We start from the raw sequence: 21,996 nt of genomic DNA on the forward strand, positions 1-21,996 counted from the left end.
ATGGGTCATTATTAAATTATTTTCAATTTGGAAAATACACAAATTCTCAAAGTTTAAAAAAAACAATATAACCGTGTTCATGTAATGCATTAACACTCACAAATAACCCTAGCTTTATGAAATGTGAGGGAGCAGAATTAACATTTTTTCTCACTTTGAAGCATATTTAAGTAATTATGCAACAGCTCATTTCTTGACTATGTCAATCTCATAAAAATAGTTAACAATACCCTACTCTGACTAAGTGTTATATATCTATTACATATTAAAATCTATTTCAATTCTAGTTCACAGGACAAGAATGACATAAAGCTTATTTTTAAACCAAAGTTTTATATTTAAAACGAAGGTAAGTAGTCCATTTGTAGTGTTCCATTTGAACTCAGACATCGGAATTAATGAGTTTGGAAATTTCAGAATTGCATGTCAACAGAAGAAAAACAGCAGTAATATGCACTTGTATTCGCACTTCTATTGTATTGTATTCTAATTTGCTTATCAGTAGCACACAGTGTACCTTTTTGAATATTTGAATATTGAATATTTTGTACAGCTATCTGAATGTTTTAAGTGCAGCGACATCCAACTTCTGAGGTAAATGCAAAGCAGTAAAACTATCAAAGATTGAAGAAAATGACAAAACTCATTTATGCTAGAATAATGCTAATCATTACTAATAACACTAATGCAGGAATAATAGTAAAGCACCGTATCATTTTGAACCTTAAATCATAACGCCATTATACAATGGTGACAAACATATAAACACACATGCACAACATGTCTCTTTCAGTCTTACCAGCTGCTCCTGACCTCTGATCATGGCCTGTTCATTCTGAGCATGTGCGGAGAGCCAGTGGGGTCCCCTGCCATCACTCACAGGGACAGCTCCCCTCTCCAGCAGAATCAATCGTGCGTCCCCTCCCCTGAACCTCCAGGACAGAGACGGATGGGCTTCCCGCTGACCTGGCACCTTCTCCCTCCAGCTCCTGTCACAATGGGCATCTGTCACCAGCTAATAATGGGTTATAGTCAATGGCATAGAGATCAGGTCAAGTTTGGGGTTTTCCACATGGGGCCACCATCAAATGCATCAAATCCATCACTTTGCGCACTGAGGCCATCAGAGTGGTTCCTTTGGATGCTTCTCAACTTAATGGACTGATTTGATAGCTTTGGCACATCAGTTTTTTGTCTGAATTGTCTGCAGCATATGGGATATATAAAAGAGTGAAAGAACTGAAAGGATCTGTTTGGGCAGTTACTTCTGTTCTACTGTCAGATATGTAAAGGGACAAACCTCTAAACACATACTGACATACAGTACCAGTCAAAAGTTTGGACACACCTCTCACTCTTATTCAGTGAAAGCAGCAACTATTGTTCAGCACCTCCAGGAACTCCTTCAAGACACTGAGAAAACTATTCCAGGTGACTCTACCTCATGAAGAGACACTGAGATTAAAATACCAAGTGTGTTCAAATCTGTCATCAAAGCTAAATGTGGCAACTTACATAAATATAAAGTATAAAACACATGCTGAATTATTATGCAAACAAAAAGCAATAATAAACCTGAATGCATTCCTATATACCTTTTAACGTCCGACCATCCATCCTTTGCCCAGTGCTTATAAGTCGGGTCATGGGGGTAGCAGTTCTCGCAACTTTAGTGTCTTTAATTTTAAATTTACAATGTTTAAAAATCATGAAAAATAAAGAAAACATATTGAATAAGAAGAGGTTGAATAAGAAGAGGTAAGTCCAAATTTTGACTGGTTTTGTATATTAAATTTGCTCTAATCTAAAAAAAGGAAGGCCTATTATGAACAGCATACAGGTCAACAAAATGCTGCCATTAAAAAGGTTCTAAGGACAGACCAATGTAACAGATAATGGGTTTGTAATAAAGAAAGTATTTTAGTACATTGGTTGGTGCCACTGCTGTGTTGAGAGTAGTTCACCAATCAAACCAGATCTGGACCCTCATGGTTATATGATGGCTCCATTGCACTTAAGAATAAGAAGGTTTTTTGGACATGAAAACTTAAACTAATGTTCCACTAGAAGTCTTTTTTCTATATGACCTTTATCTCAACCTTTCACCAGCTTCCATCTGTCTTTAAAATACCTCTCGTTTCTGCTCTGCTGATTTCCAATGCTGACGTTTATATCTTTTTACATCTTCCTTGGGAGAAGAGTTTCCATGTTTTCACTGTGCTTGCCTGGGTTTCCTCATGTGATTTTAGTTTCCTTTCCACTGGTTACTCTAAATATGTGTGTATTTGTATAGATCAGTGTCTCTAGATAAGAATACACTGTGTGTGATTGGCTGCCACATCTTGTTGGTGTGGGTTGTCTGAGAGGATTGTGTAGTATTGACTATAAAGTGTCCTTGGGTTTCTTGAAAGGCGCTATATAGGTCTAACCTCATCATCCCCAGTTTGGTACCAGCTTGTTGCCCATGAGGTGGATTCTACCCCTGCTCCCCAGATACAGAGTGGGAAAGTATAATATTTTTACTGAAGGATTTGTTTGGGGAAACAAGTGTTTCTTATATGGCATCTCTTTAAAGAACCATTTTGGGATTTTTTTTATAGTAAATAAGTGTAGAAAAGTAGAGAGTAATGTAATGAACATGCAACTCACTAGTCCCTCACTAGTCATACACTGCTCTGATGGAGCTGGATCATAGAAGCTCTCTGAACACCAGTACAGCCAGCTTCCATTGGTGAGTATGTTCAGAGATGTGTGCAGTATCCCTCTGTCCCCCTCGCTCGCTCTCATCTTGCCCAACATCTGTCAGCTCGGCTGGCCCGCTGTCGAGCGCGCTGGAGGAATGCAGCTGCAGATTAGACCCACCTGCCAGGCTGAGATACCACAGCACTACACCACTGACATTTCACCATGACATTTCAGATCCTGTCTCTGTCTCTCGGAGGCAGGCTCAGGAGAGCACTTCTCTTGTACGCTGCCACGTCGTTTGGAGAATAGATCAGACCAGAAAATAATGAACACTAGCACATTTGGAAACCGTTACATGGCATGAGATGAAAAGGAAGCACCCTACACAAGCTGACACATTAATGCAGGTTTTGTGTCCTTCAGTCTATTGTAAGTCAGAAAATATTTAGGTAACACACACAGATACAAGAGCTGTGCTACCACTGTCATTCTGCTAAAATTACAGCGATAGAGTCAAAAGGCATTACATTTTGAACTTTTTTTCAGTTTATTTGTGAATACAATTGGATTTGTCATTATATTTAGATTTTTTTAGTGTTGCCAATTCTATTAAGAGAGGCATCACATTTGTGTGACATATGGAGCTTGTTGAAAACTTTCAATTTAGAAAGACTACACCCTTTAAAGATCTCTGTTACTATGAGAGAGCTGAACTGTAGCTGCATTAGGGTGTCCCGATTCTTGTTAGTCTGGAGGGGTGGGGGAAGTGCTAGGGCTACAGCAAATGGGGATTTTTCAGAGGAACACTCCAAAAAGAGGGAAAAATGGCACAAGCAACCAAAGAACCCCACAAATATTTTTCTTGATAGTTTCATGTGTAGTTTTAATGATTTACGCCCATTTTATTTAGAACAAGCATAAACAAGTCGCTAGTAGTTTGTCTAAGTAGCATTCCTATTCCACCTTAAATAGTGCAAAAGATGGCAGAGGCTGCAGCATTTAAGGTGGAATGGAAAAAAATAAAATAAAAGTTCATTTCAGCTCCATAAAACAGAGGAATAAAAAAAATGGACAATAATAATGAATTGCTGCACCACCTGCCCCCTTTTTGAAGATGTGCCCTAAAGTTTGCTAGTTAATCTGCAGCTTGGTTGCTGAACGCTCCACTGCTATATCTCTGTATCGGGTGCATGAGGGATTGTCCCAATTCTCCAAAAAGAAGGGGTAAGGGTACAAAAGAGAAATGTGATTGGGCCAAAGTGTGCATGTCTATTACAAGCATGGTACTTAATGGAACCTAAGGTGGTTCTTCTATAGCACTGATCAGAGAACCATTTGAAGCATTTTGAATGCACAACAACAGTATCAAACACAGAGTAAAATATATAATAAAATGTACACGTGTAAATCAAGTGTGCAAATTCAACACAAACTGAAACAGGGATATAGCACAATGCAAGTTATTGGAAGCCCATTACATATCAACACATCACAAAGATCGTAAAAAAATGAAGAACAGTACGTCAACAACACCGCAGCTACACAACAGTCCACATATGCAAATGATTAGGTCGAGAGGTGAAACGTGATATCATTTCAAAATAGAATAAAAGACCACAATGAAACACGACAAACAAAATGAGAGTGGGGCTTTCGGCTTTGGGTTGATTATAATCACACTCTTTGTACTTCCCATCATCCCTTTGAAATGCTGCCACTGCGGCTCATCATGGCCGGTCACGTGAGTGAGAGACGCCAGGAAGAAATCAGCCTGGTGAATCTCGAGCACTGCACAGAGAATGGAGGTGATTAATGACAACAGCAACAAGAAGTTTATTTTAACACCACTGTCTTTCCAGAGATGGTGGAATTAGGCTTGGGCTGCATTCTGAAGCATGGAATTAAAAATCGAGAAGACTCTGTTTTTGCATGAAAAAGCTGAACACAAGACTTTCCGTTCATTGTTACTTTCACTGTGAGAGTCTGATCTCTCTCTACATGTCCTCTGAGTTTGACTATTTACTTTTATTTGTCTTTACAACTCAACATGATATGGACCTTCTTTAAGCCTTCATTGTTTCCTTATACTCAAACAGAACCATTAAGTTAGGTTGTTTGTGAAAGTCCCGGCATAAATCTGATAGAAATGCTGTAGCAGGATCCGAAACACAGTTCATACTTGATGTCACTGAGCTGAAGCAGTTTTGCAAGGAGGAGAGGGTTGGAGTTTTTCAATGTCTGTCACACTGATGTACTGTTAAAGCCTTAGTGCTCTTTTATCTATGTTAGTAAGAAAATATGCTTTTCTTGATAGTCTATAGAGTGAATTCCATTTATCCTGTTTTCCCAATGGTTTCTACTGGTGTATTCATTATGTTTTGTCAGTTTGGTCAGTGAATATACACGTGTGGCTCTCACAGGCTCCCACTGTTGATCCCTCTAGAGTGCATGTGTGCCGGATGAGTCGGTAAAGGAGGTGTAAAGGCATTGCCTGAAGCACAGTGGTCTGATCTCATTTGCTGGCTCTTATTATGCAAACCACTCCCTGACGCCCACCCTCTAATTAGGCCTAAATTAATTTGAGTCCAATCTTTCATGTCTCAGGCCCGGGCTGTGCCTCTTCCCTCCATTTACAGAATCATATTAATGTTCGTGTGGGAACACTACTCCTGCAGATGAAAAGACTGATACAATTAATTAAGTCCTGCCTCTGTTTTTCCCTCCTCTCCGAGGAGAAATGATAAGTGTGATGAGCAGGCTCTGATTAACCCCATTATATGGGCTAATAAGGAAGATCATATAAAAATCAAGGAAGCTGCACAATTATGGGGGAATGCAAATTATGCGCACTAACGAGCTGCATGTCAATTTAGGAAATGCTTTGTTTGGAAAATGTGACGTTCAGCATTCTCAACACAGGGCCATTTATTCGTTTTTGTGTGTACATGTGTGTGCATGCATAATTGTGAGGGGTGTGTGAGCGTGTGCATGTGCGCTTCTTATTCTGTTTGTAGTTCCCTCATTGGTCTCTGTGATGTACTACTGACACTGTGCATGCATTCACGGTGCATGCTGAGACTAAGCTGTGGGGCTCATCAGTCGTAGCAGCAGAGACAGAAAGAGCTCAAAGTGTGAACAGCAAGCTTTCAGAACCACGGACAGCAGCCAAGGACTTCAGTACTGAAATGTTGGTTTGAAACCAACTAAATGTGATTATGCAAAGTGAAATGAAGTTATGAGGGTTTAGAATATCATCTTTCCACATTTTAACATCAATACATTTTCTATTTAACCTATGAACATACAATATCTATTTCTACTCATAAATTGGAGGTTTGGAGTGTTCACTGGTTCAGATGGGTATGTTTATGTACACTTGGTCCATAATTGAAATGGATTTATGAGAAAACATTTTACACACTGTATTTGTACTGTACTTTACAGCAGTATTATTAATATATTATCAGTGAATCATGAAGTACAGTGTGTATAATACACTAACAACTATGTTTAAGAATTTAAATTAAAAAATACTACCAAGGATATGTAGCAGCAAAAAATAAAAAGATCTGAAACTGAAATATCATAAATCTTAATAAATTGAAGAAATTACTCTAATGTTAGAATGATCAGAGAAAATCATAAAAGAATTCCAAGTTAATTGGATTTCATACCCAGAATGTGAGGAGAGCCTCAATTTAAAATAGCTGCACTGCACATCAAGCAGTAGTTCTACAGTTTTTAGGACTTCTATCTATTTGTGTCTCATAAAATCAGCTATATACAGAGCACTGTCCCACACCTATCTGTGGTGTATATTTCTATGGTGCGTGGATGCTACAAATGCTAACCAGAGAATATGCAAACAACAAAACGCTTTTCAACACATTACACTCCTTAAGCACCTAACATCCAGAATCCACTGCCAAGTGATTGTACCATTTTTCTTTCTGCTTTTTAGAGTAGTCTGTCTCTTATAATAGAAAAATATAAACTATCTGAGGCTTCAGTTGATTATGCTTCATCATATCTGACAACTGCAACCGAATCCCTCACTGGCTTTAATCCACAAACTAACAGGTTGCCTCTCCTTCAAACTATTCAAGTGAAGCCGGTGGATGAGCTGTCCTAGCACGATAATCACCTGATGCTGGTATTGTGGAGGACCATTTCCAGGAAAAATGACCCCTGAGCTCCTTCCCTCAAGCTGGGATGTTAGGACAGGGAGTGAAATAATGAAGGACAGAGTGTCCAGTAGCTGAGGTCTTCCTGTAGGTGGTGCACTGAAATGCAGGCTGTGAACAACTCAGCATACCCTCACCATTCATAAACACTAAATTCTGTTAAATACTGTTACTGCTGAAATATGTTCTTTGTTTCAAGCGTTCTGTATAGAGGCATATGACTGTCCTTACCATTCTGTATGTTGTTTAAAGAATAGCTTATATATTTAAGAAAGGAACACTTTCTGTTTTATTCTTGTACAAGATTAATCAAAGGAAGATGACTTGAGTAAGAGAGAAAGAAGAGGGAAATAAAGGAGATAAATAATGAGAGATGGAGAAAGAAAGAGAGTGAAGATAGGAAAGGAGAAAATAAGAAACAGAGAAGAGAGAGAAAAAACAGAATGAAAGTGCGATAAAAAGAAAAAGAGGAGGAAAAGAGGAAAAAGAAGGAAAGATAAATATGAAGAATGAAAGACAGCAATAGAGGGGGAGATAAGAGAAGGGGAGGAGAGGGGGAACCTGAAAATAAAAGAGAGGGAAAGGGAGAAATGAGAGAAAGAAAGAGAAAAGGACAGGAAAAGATTGAAAGAGAAAGAAAAGTGCGAGAGAGAATGAGAAAAAGGAGGAGAATTAAAGAAGAGGGAGGGGAAAGTATGGAAGAGAGGAAAAAACAAAATGTAGGAGAAGAAAAACAAAAATTGATTGAAACAATGCAAGAAATACAGAGAATCAGAGAGAGAGAAAGAAAGATTGTGTGTATTAAATGTGTGCGCGCGTGGTTGGGAGAGGGGGAGTGTAGGCAGGCAGCTGTATGTAAATCAGAGGCTCATCTTTCTGCGTCCTCTCGCAGACAAGCACGCGCCACGGAGCAAACACGCGCATACTGTCAGCGTTGGGACAGCGGGGGCGCGCAAGACGCACGCGAACACACGCGCACGCGCGTTCGTATTCCTACATAACTCAACTCTGTCTTAAGCCTCTAAAGGAAGCGAAAGCTTCAGATCTTATATTTATACCGTCAATACTACTGACACTACTATTAATAATACTAATGGGAGTTGTGATGGGTGTGAAAAGTTTGAAGCGGGTGTTTACTGGTCTCTTCTGCTCATTACAGCTGTGTATCACTCTTCTGTAGGGAGATCAGAGTACACTCCTTCCCTCTCACTCCAGCAGGTAACAGCATGGAGTGCAATCCCTCACTCTTCTTTAACCGAGCGATAAAAACCTGAACAATAAGCAGCGCAGAATGTGTAGGCCTGCGAGACTCCGGCCAATGGTGAAGGCAAACGCCTGCGTGTGTGTGTGTGTGATCAGCTATGTGGCAGTCATACAGCAGCTTTATGCTAATGAGGGGAACAATACTCGCTCATGTCTGGAGATTCATTCAGCCTGAGGCTTCCCTAAAGACTCGGCCTCAGCTCCGCCCTGAACACACACACACACACACACACACACACACATACACACACACCAGTCACAAAGAGCTAAACACACACTCACTGCATACACAGGTATTTCACACTGTGGTGATATCTATAGAGGAAACTGAAGCTAAACACAAATGTATAATTAAAATGTTACAAAGTAATTATAGGGTTAAAGTCTTTTTGAGAGATGTAGAAGAACAGCTTTTGGTTCCACCATTAAAAAAAAAGAGAGATGGTGTGTTAAAGTGCATAATACTTTAGTTTAGAGTGTCCAACTGCGTACTAAACACAAATAATACAAGCTATAGCAAATATTATATTTAATTCTGTTTCGTTATGTTAATACCCAAAATATTAACGTACGAACACGTTTTTAATTACAAGAAGTCATCAGTCAGTGTTGCTGCTCCGCCTGGATTGGTAACCGCCATTTTTTCTAATGTTGTTCAAAGACGTGAGTGGCTCCTCCCTTTCCGTTTCACTATGCACTGTGGGATTCTCATGTTCTTATTGGCAGCGCCCTAATTACTATACACTAGTGTTATCAGGTATATACTAAGTATTCATTTTAAAAGTGTGGGTTTGGCGGGTTAGTAAATATTAACATACTATCCTATTTTTGTACTAACAAGAAGTGATTAGGCATTACTCGTTATCCAGTTTTTTTTTTAGCATATTACTTTAATTATCCCCAGCCTACTGCTGAACTCTGCAATTTTTTCTAATAATGTTACAGACCTAATTCTGTTTTTTTTTTTTGCATTGCATTATGGGACAATTATCCACACTCAAAAATTGATTGAAAGTTGATTGTGGATATTTAACTTTAATACTTTTATCTATGCTTGGCCTACACCTATAGTATATACATTTAGTCAGTATTTCATACTTCATACTCAATAACTAGTTATTAAATGGTACACAATATGTACATAATTCTAGATTTTTTCTCAGGTTTGCTTCTGTATGAGAACACAGTAAATATTAATTTTTATATCTGAAAATACAAAAAATGGATTTCTGTAGTAACACACTGTGCTTTGGAAATGTTAGTCATTACAGTTTCCCTGTTTAGACACTGGGAAAGTCCTGTAAAAACAGAGATTGCCTGTTAAAATGATTGTAAGTATAATCACGGCTCCGCAGAGCCAACAAAGGAAATTAAGGAATGAAGTTTGAATTAAAAGAGGGAGAGGCTCAAAGAAAGAATAAGAGGCAACAGGACACGCTCATTTTCGTTCTGTTCTGGTTCAGCCGCCCACACATGCATACTGCAGCAGTGATATTGATGATGATGATGATATGCTGGCCTTGCTGTGAAATAGGCTTGCTGAGATATTCCCTGGTAAATCCCTGGGCTCGGGGCTTTAATGGCGCTGCTGTGCGCAGTGCGCTGACCTTCAGGTCGCCGCCCGTGCTCGCTGCGCTGATTTGCCCCCAGCACGCGCCCGTCTTTGGGCCGCGGTGGGCGCGCGTGTCCCGGTTCACATTGGAGAGGTCAATTTGCTTTTCAAACGCAAGAAAAAGCCTGTGACGGCTGGGCAGACGCGGCCATTGTGTTAGGAGATGAGAGCCCTTCTTATTACTTATGTATGCGCGAGCCAGCTGATTGCTAAACCGAGTTAAACTACCGAGACAGACACGTGCCCATTAAACAGCGGCCCCGCGCGCAACAGCTCCGCTTATTTATGGAGCCGGTAAATCACCCAGAGCAGATACACACAGTAAATCACTGCAGAAACTTCTATATACACGATTCCTATGTTTATCAAAGCAAAACCAATATATATTAACTTACAGGCTATGTGACTGATTTCTCAGAGTAACTGAGTGAACAATTCATCTAAGATATACATTTCCACACATACTATAACATATTTACTGTTTAGTAGATTAATTGAACATGCTGCAGACAGTGTGAAGACACAAATACATTCTATTGTTTATCAATTTTAAACTTCAGAAAATTAAGAGGAATAATGTGTTTAATAATATTTAAATACATTTAAAGATTGTTTCCTGAAGAAATATTCTTTACTTTCAATCAACAAACGATAAACAGATTAATAGATTAGACTGTACACAAACAGACATAAGGAAATGAAAAAAAAAACAACCACAAATATGAATTATTCCATGAAAAATGGATTTAAAATGATTATATAAGTAGTATATTGTGAAGGATTTCTCTGATTTATTAGTGTCCCGATAGCATACAAATCCTTCACAAACAAACGAACAACTAGCAGTGATTTAATAACATCAAAAGGAATAGACACAACAAACAACGTACATATTTTATTAAGAAATTAATGAATCACTTTTGCTATCCAAACAAACCTAAAGTTATCGAATGTTTTAGGATTTTATCAAACTACAAAATAGCAGTACTACAAAATAACAATACAAAACTATAAGGTTTAAAACTGTTTAAAACTATATATTTTGAGTGTTTTGCCTTTAAAACTCTATAATGGTACTGATGTGTTGGTTAGGAGAACTCAGTCTGAGAACTAAAGTCACTCCATACATTTTTTAAGTTTAGTTCCACCAGCAGCTCAATTGAATAGTAAATAACATGGAGATAAAGAGCGTTTGGGACGGATATTTTTTACTTTTTTATTTTAACAAAATATATTACATTACTAGACTGAGACACGAGACTGAGTAACACTATTTTTTATTTTATGTTATACACAAACTGTGTCCGGTTTGTGTTTGAGCTCGTGCTGCTGATTGCGATGGGGGGTACAGGTGCTCTGCTCTGAGCCTCTCTGGGCGCGTGTAGCTCCTCCTGCACGCGCTGAAAAAGCAGCGGAGCTTCAGCGAGAAGCGTCCCGTCGCGGCTTCTCTTTAGGGAGGGGCTTCGGGGGGATTAATGCAATAAAGCGCAGGTACATCTGCTCAGCAAATCGGCAGCTTTTCCTCTACTGATCCCCCCACCCAAACACACACATCCTCCAAGCCCAAAGTCTTTCAGCCCTCCCCCGGGCAATTCCACAGAGATCCTCTCCGCGCCTGATTGGACGAGGATGGAGCGGCGAGGGGCGAGAACAATAGCATCATCCCTCCTTAAAAAGAGTGCAGCTATGTAGTGAGAGCGGAAAAAACCGAAATAACACACAAAAAAATCCCCCAAAACATTGCTGGGGAGGGAGGTAGGAGGCATACAGGCAGGCACACCCTTATTGCCTCAAACCAAAAGGTAGCAGCAGCCCTGGATCACGCACAGCTCGTGGCGGTTTCTTCTCCAAGTGCCTTCATCCAAGTGTCCGCCTGCTGCCGCTGCTGCTGCTGCCGACGCCATGCCCAAAGGCTTCCTGGTGAAGAGGAACAAGCGAGCAGCGCTCGTGTCCTACCGGATTCGCTGTGATGAGGATGCTCAAGCTGCAAGCGGAGCCTCGAGCCCGGACATCGCGGCCACACTATCATCCTCCTTATCACCATCCTCATCACCATCATCACCACCGTCATCTTCATCATCATCTCCACCACCACAACCACTACTACCGCCAGGGCTACCAGCCCCACCACTCCCTCCAGTCCCGCTGCGGCCGCTACTCTCCTCGTCCCTGTCGAATGCGCCTCTTCACGCTCGCGCCGCGAAGCCCCCAGTGCAGTTCGGCAACCCTGAAGCCGCCTGCCAACCGCTGTACAGTCCCACGCGACCCGTGAGTAAAGAGCACGAGCGGACGCGCTACTTTGAGAGGAGTTTCAACCTGGGCTCACCCATTTCCGCCGAGTCCTTCCCCTGCACCCCCGCCTCCCTCACTGGCCTGGACCACCTGCTGTTCGCGCCCGTGGACTTGAAGATCGGCACGAGCCGCAGCAGCCGCGCCGGAACCGCGAGCGGCACCGGAGGCGCCAAACGGCCTCTGGCTGAAGGCGGCGCCGAGCGGAAGAGCAAGGGCGGCTCCAAGAAACCCAAAGCCATGCGTAAGCTGCACTTTGAGGACGAGGTGACCACGTCTCCGGTTCTAGGCCTGAGAATCAAAGAGGGACCGGTGGATCCAAAGCCGCGCGCGCCCGGCGCATCCTCGTCATCCTCAGGCAGTGGCAAACCGCTGGGCGAGTTCATCTGCCAGCTGTGCAAGGAAGAGTACGCGGACCCGTTCTCTCTGGCGCAGCACAAGTGCTCGCGCATCGTGCGCGTGGAATACAGGTGCCCGGAGTGCGACAAAGTGTTCAGCTGCCCGGCTAACCTCGCCTCGCACCGGCGCTGGCACAAGCCGCGCGCGCAAGCGCAAGCCGGCACCAAAGGTTCAGAAGCCTCCAAACCATCGAGCGCTCTGCGCGCCTTCGCTGGGGCCAAGGACGCTGGTGTTGAGCTGCCGCGCGACAGAGACTGCTCCTCTTCCATCATCTCGTCCTCTTCCCCGCGGAGTATCGAAGGGTTCGAGTCCGAGTCTGGGTGCGGGTCCGGGTCTGAGGACGGCCGCGGAACCAAGAGCTTTAAGCGGCACGCGCACAAACCGACCAGAGCCGAGAGCCCGGACAGCGCAGCATCCTCCGGCGAGGACGCGCCCAGCCCGAGCACGAGCCCGAGCCCTATCCTGGGCCACAACCAGAGCCAAAACGTTCCTAATGCAGTGGAGCGCCTCCTCGCGTGCCCAGTGTGCGGCGAGAGCACAGTCGGTAGTGCAAACCTGGAGCGCCACGTGCGCCTCCTGCATGCAGCCCACGTGTTCCCGTGCAAGCACTGTCCGGCCACTTTCTACAGCTCGCCGGGTCTCACCAGGCACGTCAACAAGTGCCACCCCACGGAAAAGAGGCAGGTAGTGCTGCTGCACGTGCCAGTGCGCCCCGCGTGCTGATATGATAACAGAGCGAGAAAGGAAGAAGGAGACAGAGAGAGAGAAAGATCGAACCAAGCAGCGGCCTTGAAACTAAAAGACTCAGTTTTAAAAAAGGTCTCTATATTCTCAGATTCCCCCGCCACGCCGAGTAGCCTAAAGAAGAAGAAAGTATTAGTTTGGTTGTGGAATGGTATTTTTCTACCCGTATTCTAGCTTCTAGACCTAAGATAACGTCCCACTTCGGTGTACCTCCATAAAAAGAAGCCTCGAATTCACATGCTGTACAATTTCCTTCATCCGTAGCTTTAATCTATAGTGTGTGAATTGCAGGACCTGGAGACTTTCTCCTGTCAGGAGAGTTTCCCTTTAGCATAGAACCACAAATGCCTTTAGAGAACCACGTCAAACTCTCGCTGTACAACTCTGCCTTAAGAAACACTCGGTGTACTGATTGTTTATTTGTTTCTACCTTCTTTTGTTGAATCTTGAATGTCTGCACATATTTACGATTTGCTATCATTTAATATAAAATGCCTGTAATATGTTTTAATCGTAATATTTTATTTATTTATGTATTTATTTATTATTTTCGCCCGTTTTATGTGAATGATTGTGAGGTAATTCGTGCGTCCTGTTGTGTCTCATCTCGTAGCCAAAATGAATTTTTGTTTTGTTGTTGTTGTCGGGTTTATGAGTTCTGTAGGCCTGTGTCTTCAGTGGTCTTTACAATCTCCTCAGCTCTTGTAAACGTGAAGCTCTTATAGATGCAATCCTTTTCTATGAACAGCTTATTTTCGTAAATGTTTGCTACTAGCGCTTTAATTGTCCTTGTCGTGTTGTCTACTGAAAACAATAATAAAATATTTTCAAACTGAAGGAGAATCGTTTCGTTCATGAAAATCTCGCACCAAAACCAGCATTTTAAGTTAGCGTGAACATTAGTTCTAAGCGTCCTGCCTAGAAGTCGTTTGTTGTTTAGAGTATAGCTAACTCATTTTCTATATATACAACCTATAAAAATAACAGTAAACCTTCTTGAATGCCTAGTATTTTTTTACATAGACAAAACAGCTCACACTTTTAAAAATAAAGGTGCTTTAAAGGTTCTGACTGATGGTAGTGAAAAAAAGAGGAACTTTGTAGAAAAGAAATGATTGTGAACAAATGTTTTACAGCTCAAAGCACTATATCTTTTTATATTATTATATCTATTTTTTAATAAACCTATTACAAACTAATTCTTTATAGAACTAAAATGTTTTCTACTGATCAAGAACCTTCATTTTGTTAAAGTGTCCCATTTAAAGGCATACTATTTTTTTTGACTATATATATACCAATTATTTAGAAAACTAAAGACTTCAGAAGACTAAAGTTCTGCTGCCTTCAATACACACTCATTTCCAGAGCACTTAAGTGTTGTTAAGGGTATAGTGCAATGTAAGGTGTTAGGAGTGTGTCCACCTGTATGCAGTGTGTGGAGCAGGCGTCTGCTTCGCCTGCTGGAGAGCAGAGAGGAGACAGATGGGATGGGGGTCAGGTTACCCTTACTGGTCCCCAGGCTGTAGCTAAAGAGCAGGACAACCTCTAACCCCATCAACCCCTGCCCCGCCCACGGCTCACCAACTTGCCAACGCATGCTAGCCTTGTGCTCAACACTGAGCTTTTCCCTTTAGTTCTTAAATACAATCTTCTCCAGAGATACAGAAAATAAAGCATCAGTAATCCAGACTCTAAGAACATGATGTATAATTTCTTATGTAAATAATAATGAAAAAAATAAATAGCTTTGCTACGTTTACTTACTGACCACTGACAAAGTGCTTAGTGTCCTGGTTTCTGTTTTATTGATCGCAAGGTTGTGGGTTCAAGACCCACATACTCAAAGACCCATCGTCAAGCCCCTAAGCAAGGCACTTAACCCTCTCTGCTCTGACCCCGGCTTTGTAATCTCAGATACCTGAAGAATAACTCTGTGAAAAAAGGCAGTTAATTTAAGTGCATAGACAATTATTTTCCACAAACAGGAAAGCCATATTTTTAAAAGTTTTTTTTAAAGTGTTCTCTGCTTAGGTAACAAACTCTTAATTCACTACAAATTACAAATCAATAACCGCAATATACAATGCCCCGCTTCTTGTAATAAATAATTGTTACAACCAGCATACATGTTTAATAATAATAATAATAAAAACAACAATATTGTAGTATAGCTTCACATCAGAACAAGTTGGGACATCATAAAACCAACATCAAAAAAACCAACAAAAAAAAAAAGTTTTATCTGGTTAACTTACATTTCTGTTAATAAACATGTTTTTTTTTTTGTAACCTGCAACACATTAAAAATCCTTAAAAAAAAAATAAAAGAAGTGATATATTGATTTGTCTTACCACAATTCATATTTCCACTGTAATTGGTGAACTGTCTTAGATGCAGGGTTCACACACTTTTTAAACCAAACATTTCCTATTTTTTCATGACTTTTCCATGCCTTCAAAGCAAATTTTCATGACCACACTATCTTTAAAACACCAGTGCAGACACGGATAAAATATTATAATCTATAAGAAAAAATGATAATAGGCCTAAATTAATTTGATTAAAAAAACAACAAAAAAAACAGCAATCTTGACAAAGAATCTTTAATAATAAAATGTGTGTCAAATCCTGAGATTCATTGGGCAGGGCTAAATTACTGAATTAACGGATTTGATGTATTTGTCAGCTCAAAATACCTTCTCCGTCGATAAATAAAAATCATTTTCATGACTTTTTCAAAACTTTCTGGGTATTTTTAATGTTTCAAAAATTTATCCAGGCCTGGAAACTGCTTTTTTTCAAATTCCATAACTTTTCCAGGTTTTTCATGACCGTATGAACCCTGCAGATGCCTCAGAGCTCAGAGCTAGATTTGGTCATCATAGAGCTTCTGTTTTGCACAGTAAAGTTTTAAGAGGCATTTCTAAATCTAACTCTGTATTGTAGTGCTTGACAAACTTTGCCAAAAATAATCCTTAGCCCATGTGGTTGCCATTAATAAACAATGTTAGGTCTTGCTGCTAAAGCACAAACTACAACAAACTTTGGGGAAAGTCTGTAATTAACAGAAAACATAAAAGGGAAGGTGAACCATTCCTTTAAGCACAAACACACAAACAAAAAACAAACACGAGCAAAAGTGAATCTCAAATTGATTTAATGAAATGTTTCGATTTTCACATTTCTAGTAAAGATAGAATGATTACTTTTCCATTAAAAACAGTCTGATATGTTAACAAGTCATGATGAAATCTTCAAGCTTTTTTTTTCCTCTCGACATATTTTACAAAGATGTTACATTACAGGCATTAATATATTTATATCCTTCAGGATTTTGGAGCCCTCGCAAAAAAGGACACTATGTACAGGGAGAACAACTAAATGTGGAATAAACACAGCTGTCACTTCACTTGACTTGAGTTAGACCAGTTGCAGTAAGACACATCCCTGGCCAGGACCACATCAGCACCTTAAAAAAAAAAAACCCAAACATCTATGAAACCTACAGAGAACCAAGAGAGAACCAAACCTACTGGACATGAACAAGAGTCAGAGATAGAGAGAAAAAAGGAGAGGCTGGAAACATGACTCAGCCCTCACAGTTCAGGGAAGCTACAAATGGGCAGGTGCGGCCGTGGCTTGGGTTTGGGCTGCTGTTTGCATACATTCCTCACGATTCTTCATTCAAAGCTTACTTAAAGATCACAACTCCTATGTTCCTTATCAGTGCTCGGAGGAGAGGATTTAAAAAAAAAAAAAAAAAACGAAAAGGAACGTCAGTCGAGAGATCAGAGAAAGAAACAGGTACAGGTAAGGCAGAGTAGCGCAACATGTGTTGTTGCAGCTTGGGCGGAGCTCGCAGAGCGGGTAACACCTGGCCTCCATGGCAACTAGGCTGGGTCACTAAGGGAACGATGGAGGGGAGGGGGCGGGATTGGCAGCGCCAGGCTGCCAGTCTGTAGGAGGGGAGTGCACGATAGCTAGCTAGCTAGCTAGCTAGATAGATAGATAGAAAAGAGAAGGGAAGAAAACAAAAACGAAAATAAATACAGAAAGGAAAGAAGGAAAAGGGAGAAACACATGATAGAAAAGGGCAAAAAAAAAGGGGAGATGTGTGGGTGTGTGTGAGAGAAAACAAGAAGCTCTGGCATGTGCCCCATTTCCCTGCTGGTATGGTAGAGGGCACTCAGAGTGGATGGAGAATGAAGAGGAGCAGGTGGAGGAGCACCGCCATCCAGAGATCCAATCAGAGACAAGCGCTCTCACACACTGCTGAAATGTATGGGAGCATCCCCAAAGACCTCTGCCCTTCAGCAACACAGCCAAGCATTCGCTCTTCTCCAACACACCCAGGATATAAAATAGAAGAACAGCGGGCAAACAGGGGAAAGTTATTATAATATTATAATAATAAAAAAGTGGCTAACCACAGCAAGCAGAACGAGGGGGAAATGGACAGGTATTGCACAGGCACTGTGTTAGCTGCTAGAAGCCCCCTCACACATACATACATACAAGCGCACACACGCACACACACACACACAAACGCACACACACCAGTGCATGGAGTTAAGGTTCACCTGAGGCTCCGGTGGCAATTTCATTTAGTACGTAATCAGGCATACACATTATTACGATCAATGGCAGATATTATTCTGTATGTACAACAAGAAACAAACCTTAACAAATAAAATTTTAAAGCAATATACATCCAAGCATTAAAGAAGAAATGCAATGAACAGCTCTAAATCATCATCATCATCATCATCATCATCAGTGAGTGCAACTACAACACTATAGAAAACATTGGAATGTCATAGTAGCATTACAAGACAAAAAAAAAAACAAGACTTATTCTTATAATTTACAGATTATGAACAGAGAATGTTCCGACACACAGACAAAAACACAACAACACAACACGATTACACGTGGAGCCGTATCAATCCAGCATAGTTGCATAAATCAAACGCGTAAAATAATTATTCCAGTCATTTAAAAGTAAATGAAAACACAGGAAAAAAATAAACACCCAAACAGGCCATTTAATTCAATCCATTCCAATTCAATTCAACTAAATTCATCCCATCACAGTTAGAGAGACACCACAGATTGTCCACTCACACATGCATGTCCATTAAAGTAGGCTCTTTCCAACAGGCCATACGTTTCACAGGCACATCTCTTTAAACTTGAACTTTCTGGGCATAGAAACGTGAGCCATGCTACAACGCTCGCTACTGCGACGGTGACTCGAATATGAACATGAGGACATGGATCCTCTTGGTGCTGCTACTCTTCTCTTTTTTGCTCAGGACAGCTGCAAGTAAGTGTGTTTCCTCTATTAAAAAAAAAAAGCTCAAATGCAGCTCTGAGGAACAACCTCTGAAAAAGAGCGCATCACATGAGGACCATCACATGGACAGGACCGGTTTGGAGAGAAGGGGTCAGTGCAGGACCAAAACAGACAATTATAGTTGACAACAGTCAACAAGACATGAGGAGCTTCAGTTTAAAGGGCATTCACATCATATTTTGTCAAAGAACACATCAGAAATTTGCAGACGTATTGTGAAAAGGTGGTTGCCTACATCAAGAAGACATTTTGGATAGCTGCATCAGGTTGGTGAACAAACAGTCCTTAAAGAAAGGGAAAGGTGAGGAGGATGCCTGCCACTGGGGTTAAACATCTATCATCTATACACCCAGAAGTGGGAAAATTTCATTTCATTTTAAACAGAAAGTCCAGCAGTTCCAAGTGCTTCAGGCCAATGATGTTACCAACTGCTGTTACAAATTCTTTGTGTCATGATAAACATTCATAGATGTCAGTTTTGAGTTTTTGTTTTTTTACATTTTGCACCAGTAAAACACAGACAGATTCTACTGGAAAAAACAGAGTTGATTAACTCCGAGTGCAATCATTTAAATTCCTTAGCCTTGGTGAAGCACCACATTAGTGTGACAGCAGAATCATCTCCCAAAATCTCCCCCAAAAAATGGCAGCAGAAATCAATCAGAAATCATTGGATGTACACATCAAAATAATATTATTAATTCCAGTTTTAAGAGACAAAAAGAAAATGACAACAACAGACATACACACATTCATTCATTCATATACACACACACCCACGCAGCACAGCTGAAGCACACTGCAGTCTGAAGGGGCTCGGTGAAGTGGTTATTGGCAGAAGGTGGAGCTCAGTTGGAGGACTTGCTGATGGCGCTGGCTGAGCGGCGGAGTTTTCCAGAAACGCGGCTCTTGGTGGCGCGGGGCAGAGTGGGCGAAACCTGCTCCGAGGACTCGCTGGTTGTCACAGTAACACTGAGCTCAGCGCTTGTGCTGCCACTGAGGGAGCCTGAGAAATGGCAAGCGACAGGACAAGCATTAGCCACGAGTGCAGCAACCCAGATTTACAAAGCTCACATGCTACAGTGGCAATGCCACTGATAGATGACTGCATGCCAATACTGCTTTTTAAAAGTCTCTACAAGTCAGATATCAACCAAAACAATGCAAAAACTTATATTATGGTGATTAAGGTTGAGGTGTTCTGGCCTCAGGCCAAATCTGCTAAAAGATTAACAAAAATAAATAAAAACATACAAAAATGAACACAAATTGAAACCATACAAAAAAAAGGTAACTTCATGGATTTCCACTTTTATTTAATTCATTTAAATAATTGGTACCACTTTAAAATAAGACTACCTATATAAAGGGTTTATAAATGGTTTACAATTAGTTTATTAATGGTTAGTAATTAGGTTGTAAATGCCTTAAAAATCATTAATAATCAGTTATAACACATAAATAGAAAAGGCAACACTATAGATGGCTGTGGGTTCACTATTTGGCAAACAACAGGTCATTGTTGCCCTTTCTACGTGTTATATGTGTTATAACTGATTTTTAACGATTTACAACCTAATTAGGAAGCATTAATAAACTAATTGTAAACCATTTGTAAAGGTAGTCTTATTTTATGGTGGTACCAAATAATTATTACTCTGTTGTATTTATATATACATTTTAATTTATTTTACAACCACAGTTACAGTCAATATTTCAGCTCAGGTTATTCAATCTGTACTTAATACTTTATTATAAACTCAATTTATTTAGAGCTATGTAACAACTGTACAGAGTACAGCTTTGTAAACGCTATGTAAATGCTGTGTTCCATTTATTGTCATACTTAGAAAATAAGAGCCTCACCAACACAGATCAAAATCAAAGAGGGCTGCACCACATATCAACAGTAGTGAAAGCAGCTGTATTCTAGAGTTTATTAGCACTTATATTGTATTTGTGTCACATTAAATCATTTGTAAATACAGTACTGCTCAACTTTAACTGTGGATATGTGGGACATAATTCGGCTGGATTTACCATAAAACACTGGAAAATTATTTTCAAAACAGCTTAAGTTTTTAAAGAGTCTTTGGCTCAGGCTTTACCTTAGTTTAGAAACAGGGTAGAATTATCTAAACGGCTAACTGGAATGAAGTCACCTCATTTGTGATGTCATTCCCGGCTCCGATATCCAACCTCATAGGTAAATGGAACTCAGCATTTACTGACGTCTCGGCTGGAAAGCCTTTAAGCCTTCTTTTACGGAAATCCATGATGTAACCCGTCAGACCTCTAGGTGAGTTGGTGTGGAATGACCTCTATATTCAGTACACTGAGGAGGTGGTGGTGCTTGGTTTGAGAATGAACTGTAAGCCACTTAAAATGTTTCCGATCAATCAGATTTCCATTAGTTTCTCTATAATAAATGTGTTGCATCAGAACTGTTGCTCACACATATCAACTCCACTGTACAAACTGAAGAACCAAAATAAGGCTGTGGAACTAATAACGATTTTCTTGCTGCCCATCTTCTTGATGACTTAAAAGCTCTTTGCTCTGTAAAGATGGCATCTGCTTGGCTATTTCCTTTCTGTCTTTCTTTTCTGCTGTTTTCTCCCTTTTTTTCCATGAGCATCTCAAGTTACAGGGAGCAGATGGTGTGGGGAGCATGCACTCAGTGGAGAGTCCACAGCCTCCCTGCCCTCTACTCCAGGGCTTCTCTGAGAGAGGGAGGAGGGAGGAGACCAGAACAACGGTCCCTCTGCTTCTGAAAGGATAAAGGGAGGGAAGAGTGCATGAGTGTGGGGAGGAGTTCCTTCCAGGCTTCATCCACACTCTTCAATCTTCTTTAAAGTTGCCCGGCTCACAGGATGCCAGCAGTGTGGATGCAGGTTTGTGTACAAATCTCTATTGTGGAACGTGTTGGATCACTCCTTAATAAAAAGTTAATATTATTTCTTTGTGAGATAATAGATGGGATTTCTATGTTAAGAGAATAATTACTTAATTAATTTGCATCTCATGGTTTAGTGTAGGCTTAGAATAAAAAAAAACAATAAAATAAATCAAATAATTAAAATCCAACATGGGGGGAAGAGACCACTTAAAAATGATGAGTTGATTTTAATATTGATTTCTGAACTCATTAAAACTTTGTTTTCTTTGCATTATTTGAGGTCTGAAAGCTCTACATTTTTTTTATTTCAGCCATTTCTCATTCTTGCAAATAAATCCTCTAAATAACAATATTTTTATTTAGAATTTGGGAGAAATGTTATCCGTAGTTTACAGAATTAAACAACAATGTTAATTTTACTTAAACATATACCTATATAGTAAATAGTAAAATCAGAGAAACTGATTCAGGAACTGAAGTGGTCTCATAATTTTTTCAGAGCTGTATAAGTTGTGAGGAGAAATACTGGAGTTTCAGTGAGGCCTGTGGGTGCCAGAAGGG

General features: G+C 40.5%; 2 protein-coding genes across 9 annotated transcripts in view; one reads left to right on the top strand and one right to left on the bottom strand.

The window, feature by feature from the left end:
- Positions 1-11,180: 11,180 nt before the first annotated feature.
- Positions 11,181-14,013, top strand: insm1b (insulinoma-associated 1b). Its single transcript, XM_007253824.4, has one exon. It carries the CDS (start codon positions 11,647-11,649, stop codon positions 13,153-13,155), a length of 1,509 nt encoding a protein of 502 aa, XP_007253886.3. The 5' UTR covers positions 11,181-11,646; the 3' UTR covers positions 13,156-14,013.
- Positions 14,014-16,320: 2,307 nt separating this feature from the next.
- ralgapa2 (Ral GTPase activating protein catalytic subunit alpha 2) overlaps positions 16,321-21,996 on the bottom strand; it is a 149,240-nt gene continuing 143,564 nt past the window's right edge. For 5 of the 8 annotated variants that reach the window (XM_049463346.1, XM_049463345.1, XM_049463344.1 and 2 more), the window contains one exon: positions 16,321-19,542. In XM_049463346.1, the coding sequence (XP_049319303.1) occupies positions 19,385-19,542 (158 nt within the window). In that variant the 3' untranslated portion in view covers positions 16,321-19,384. Of the gene's footprint in view, positions 21,307-21,996 lie in introns of all 8 variants that reach the window. The other 3 variants (XM_049463349.1, XM_049463347.1, XM_049463350.1) reach the window with 2 other exon arrangements.

This window comes from Astyanax mexicanus, chromosome 14 (assembly GCF_023375975.1).
Source record: "Astyanax mexicanus isolate ESR-SI-001 chromosome 14, AstMex3_surface, whole genome shotgun sequence".
Lineage (NCBI taxonomy): Eukaryota > Metazoa > Chordata > Actinopteri > Characiformes > Acestrorhamphidae > Astyanax > Astyanax mexicanus.

Bases quoted from the DNA above. Each gene is read 5' to 3' on its own strand.
- insm1b (XM_007253824.4), top strand. From the start codon at position 11,647: ATGCCCAAAGGCTTCCTGGTGAAGAGGAACAAGCGAGCAGCGCTCGTG.